We start from the raw sequence: 2,433 nt of genomic DNA, 5'->3' as shown, positions 1-2,433 counted from the left end.
GCAGACACGCTCGGCCTTCGGACTCGAGGTCTCCTCTCAGCGGAGGCTTCCGTGCGGCACCAACGGCGGGGTCCCTCGCTCGTTCGGTGGCCGAGGGTGGCCTTCCCCTTACGCCGTCCTTGTCGCTCCCGCGGCATAGTCGCCTGTAAAGAAGGTGGCGGCAGCAAAACATGTTTCGCTCAGGGCGCTAATTACAGATGAATAAAGACAGTATGAAACGGTATCACCTGTGCGCTACCCCCTCCTCTGGGTGTCCTCGGACCTCCAATGTGGTCTTCAGTCTTCGTCTTTGCCGCCTCCTCGAGGTGGTGGAATGTGTCGCACATTAAATCGCCTACCGCAGCCGCCGATACTAAAAATTCTTAGACAAATTCACAAAAAGAAATGCTACGCGAAACGCGACGACAAAAGTCTCCGCGCTTTCGCCCGAAAATCGCAATAAGCGTCGGCACGCCCGCCCTCCGCGTCGGGAGGACACAGGACAAATTTGCCGCGCTACTTTGGCCAGGTCGAATGACCCTTGTGACGGACGGTGAAAAAACGTCACGTCACAATGTATAATAAAACACGTATATTCGGAAAAACGTTTTTTTTATAAACGGATATGCTAATTAAACGTGTAAACGTTTTACCTTCAAGTAAACGTTTTTTTGAAAGCGAATATAAACGGATTTACGTTTACATGTATCTTCGAAAAACGGAATAAAATTAGAGCCCTAATTTCGACGTGGATGACGCGGACAACATAATTATCGACGGCGTACGCTGGTACACCCGGTCTTTACGAGTTGATTTTCAAGAGAATTCCCGACGATCTCCTCTATACGGAAGACGATATGCACAAGTATAAGAGCATACTGCTGGCGACGAACGCGCATAAACACAAATACCATTCGCAGGGTCGAATATTGGCCAACAGGGGATACAAGTATAGTATAAACACGTAATCGCACCGTTGATGTCGATCGCACCCAAGAAACAAAAGAAATCTGGAAAAGGATTACCTCACGCAATAACATTGAACGACAACGCGATCGATTACGTGTACTGGGACGATCCTAACGAGCTGGTGCATCGTCTACGGTTGCTCGACGCTTCGCACCGAGCGGGCAACAACGCTCACGACGAGATACTATCGATCCTCGAGGAACTTCGCGAAACCGGTCTAAATTAAATCGCGTATCGACGAAACGAGTCAATCGAGTGATGTCAGCAAGAAACAATACATTTTTTTTTCATGTATCCTGTGTATTACGCATCGAATCATGAACAAGAGATCCGGTGAGGAGAAAAAAATGAGCTCCGAGAGACGTCATCTCGTAGAGGAATTGCACGCTCCGGCGAGAAGAAATTTTTCGCGAAGGCGCATCATAGTCCGAGGATACAACGATCTGTGGCAGGCTGATATCGTCGAGATGCGTCCGTACTCGAGCTACAACAGACGCCGTCACTACATACTTACCGTCATTAATGTGTTGAGCAAGTACGCGTGGGCCGTACCGCTCAAGAGCAAAGGCGGAAGCGAGACGGCTGACGCTATCGCTGAGATAATTCGAGAGAGTGGAAGATGTCCAAAAAATTTGCAAACGGATATGGGGAAGGAGTTTTACAACGCCGATGTGCAGAAAATCTTGAAAAAACACAACGTTAATTACTATTCCACGTATTTGACGTTGAAAGCGTCAGCCCAGCCAGCACATATTATAATATTCTTACACTGCTCTATAAATCTTCCTACGCGAATGATTTTAAATAAATATTCTAATATTATTATAAGACTTCTTCTCTGTAATTCAACTTCTAATATTCTTAATTGGATAATATTGTATACGTTTTATGAAATATTTACCGAATGTGACTTTTCAAATATTCGAAAGCCTTGTATACTGTAATATTCGAAAAATAATGATTATCACTGAATGTCGTGATATCGAGATACGAACAAGCGTGCAGTTCTGATGAACCACTCGCTCGTGGCGGACGCGTCTCGACTCGGGTGCTATAGCTATTGTATATTTTTGAAAGTGGTGCCGACTTTGACCGAACATTGAAACACATAATCATCCCGCGGTCTTGGACGACTCGTTCGGTTGTCCTGACGCGCGTCCTTGCGGCGTGACGACGCCGTAGACGCAGGCGCCCGGTTTGTTTGGAGGCGGGAGCCATCCTAGCCATCTTAATTAAGAAGAAAACAAACAAGCGCGAATGACAAACGGGCACGGATCACGAGAGATTCAGATTACTTAACTAAATAACAAAAGGTATTAAAAATTTTATATAAATAATTGTCAAAGTAAATGATAATAAAGAAGCAATACATATAATTTGTGTATAAGTATGTTTATACTTAAGTAAATAAAATGATGAAGAATATTGTTACGTCCAAGCCCCTGGAGATTGGATAGTGAATGGAGAGACAAGGATAGAAATGGG

The 2,433-nt window shown here is 45.0% G+C and overlaps 1 protein-coding gene across 1 annotated transcript; it reads left to right on the top strand.

The window, feature by feature from the left end:
* Nucleotides 1-1,265: 1,265 nt before the first annotated feature.
* LOC108732179 (uncharacterized) lies at nucleotides 1,266-1,646 on the top strand (the record flags this gene model as incomplete). Its single annotated transcript, XM_018462860.1, has 1 exon — nucleotides 1,266-1,646. A coding segment is annotated over exon 1 (381 nt), but the record flags the coding sequence as incomplete, so codon positions are not given.
* Between the last annotated feature and the right edge of the window lie 787 nt (nucleotides 1,647-2,433).

The sequence above is a fragment of the Mycetomoellerius zeteki genome, unplaced genomic scaffold (assembly GCF_001594055.1).
Source record: "Mycetomoellerius zeteki isolate Tzet28-1 unplaced genomic scaffold, Tzet1.0 scaffold1467, whole genome shotgun sequence".
Taxonomy (NCBI): domain Eukaryota; kingdom Metazoa; phylum Arthropoda; class Insecta; order Hymenoptera; family Formicidae; genus Mycetomoellerius; species Mycetomoellerius zeteki.
This window is presented reverse-complemented; position numbering and strand designations above follow the sequence as displayed.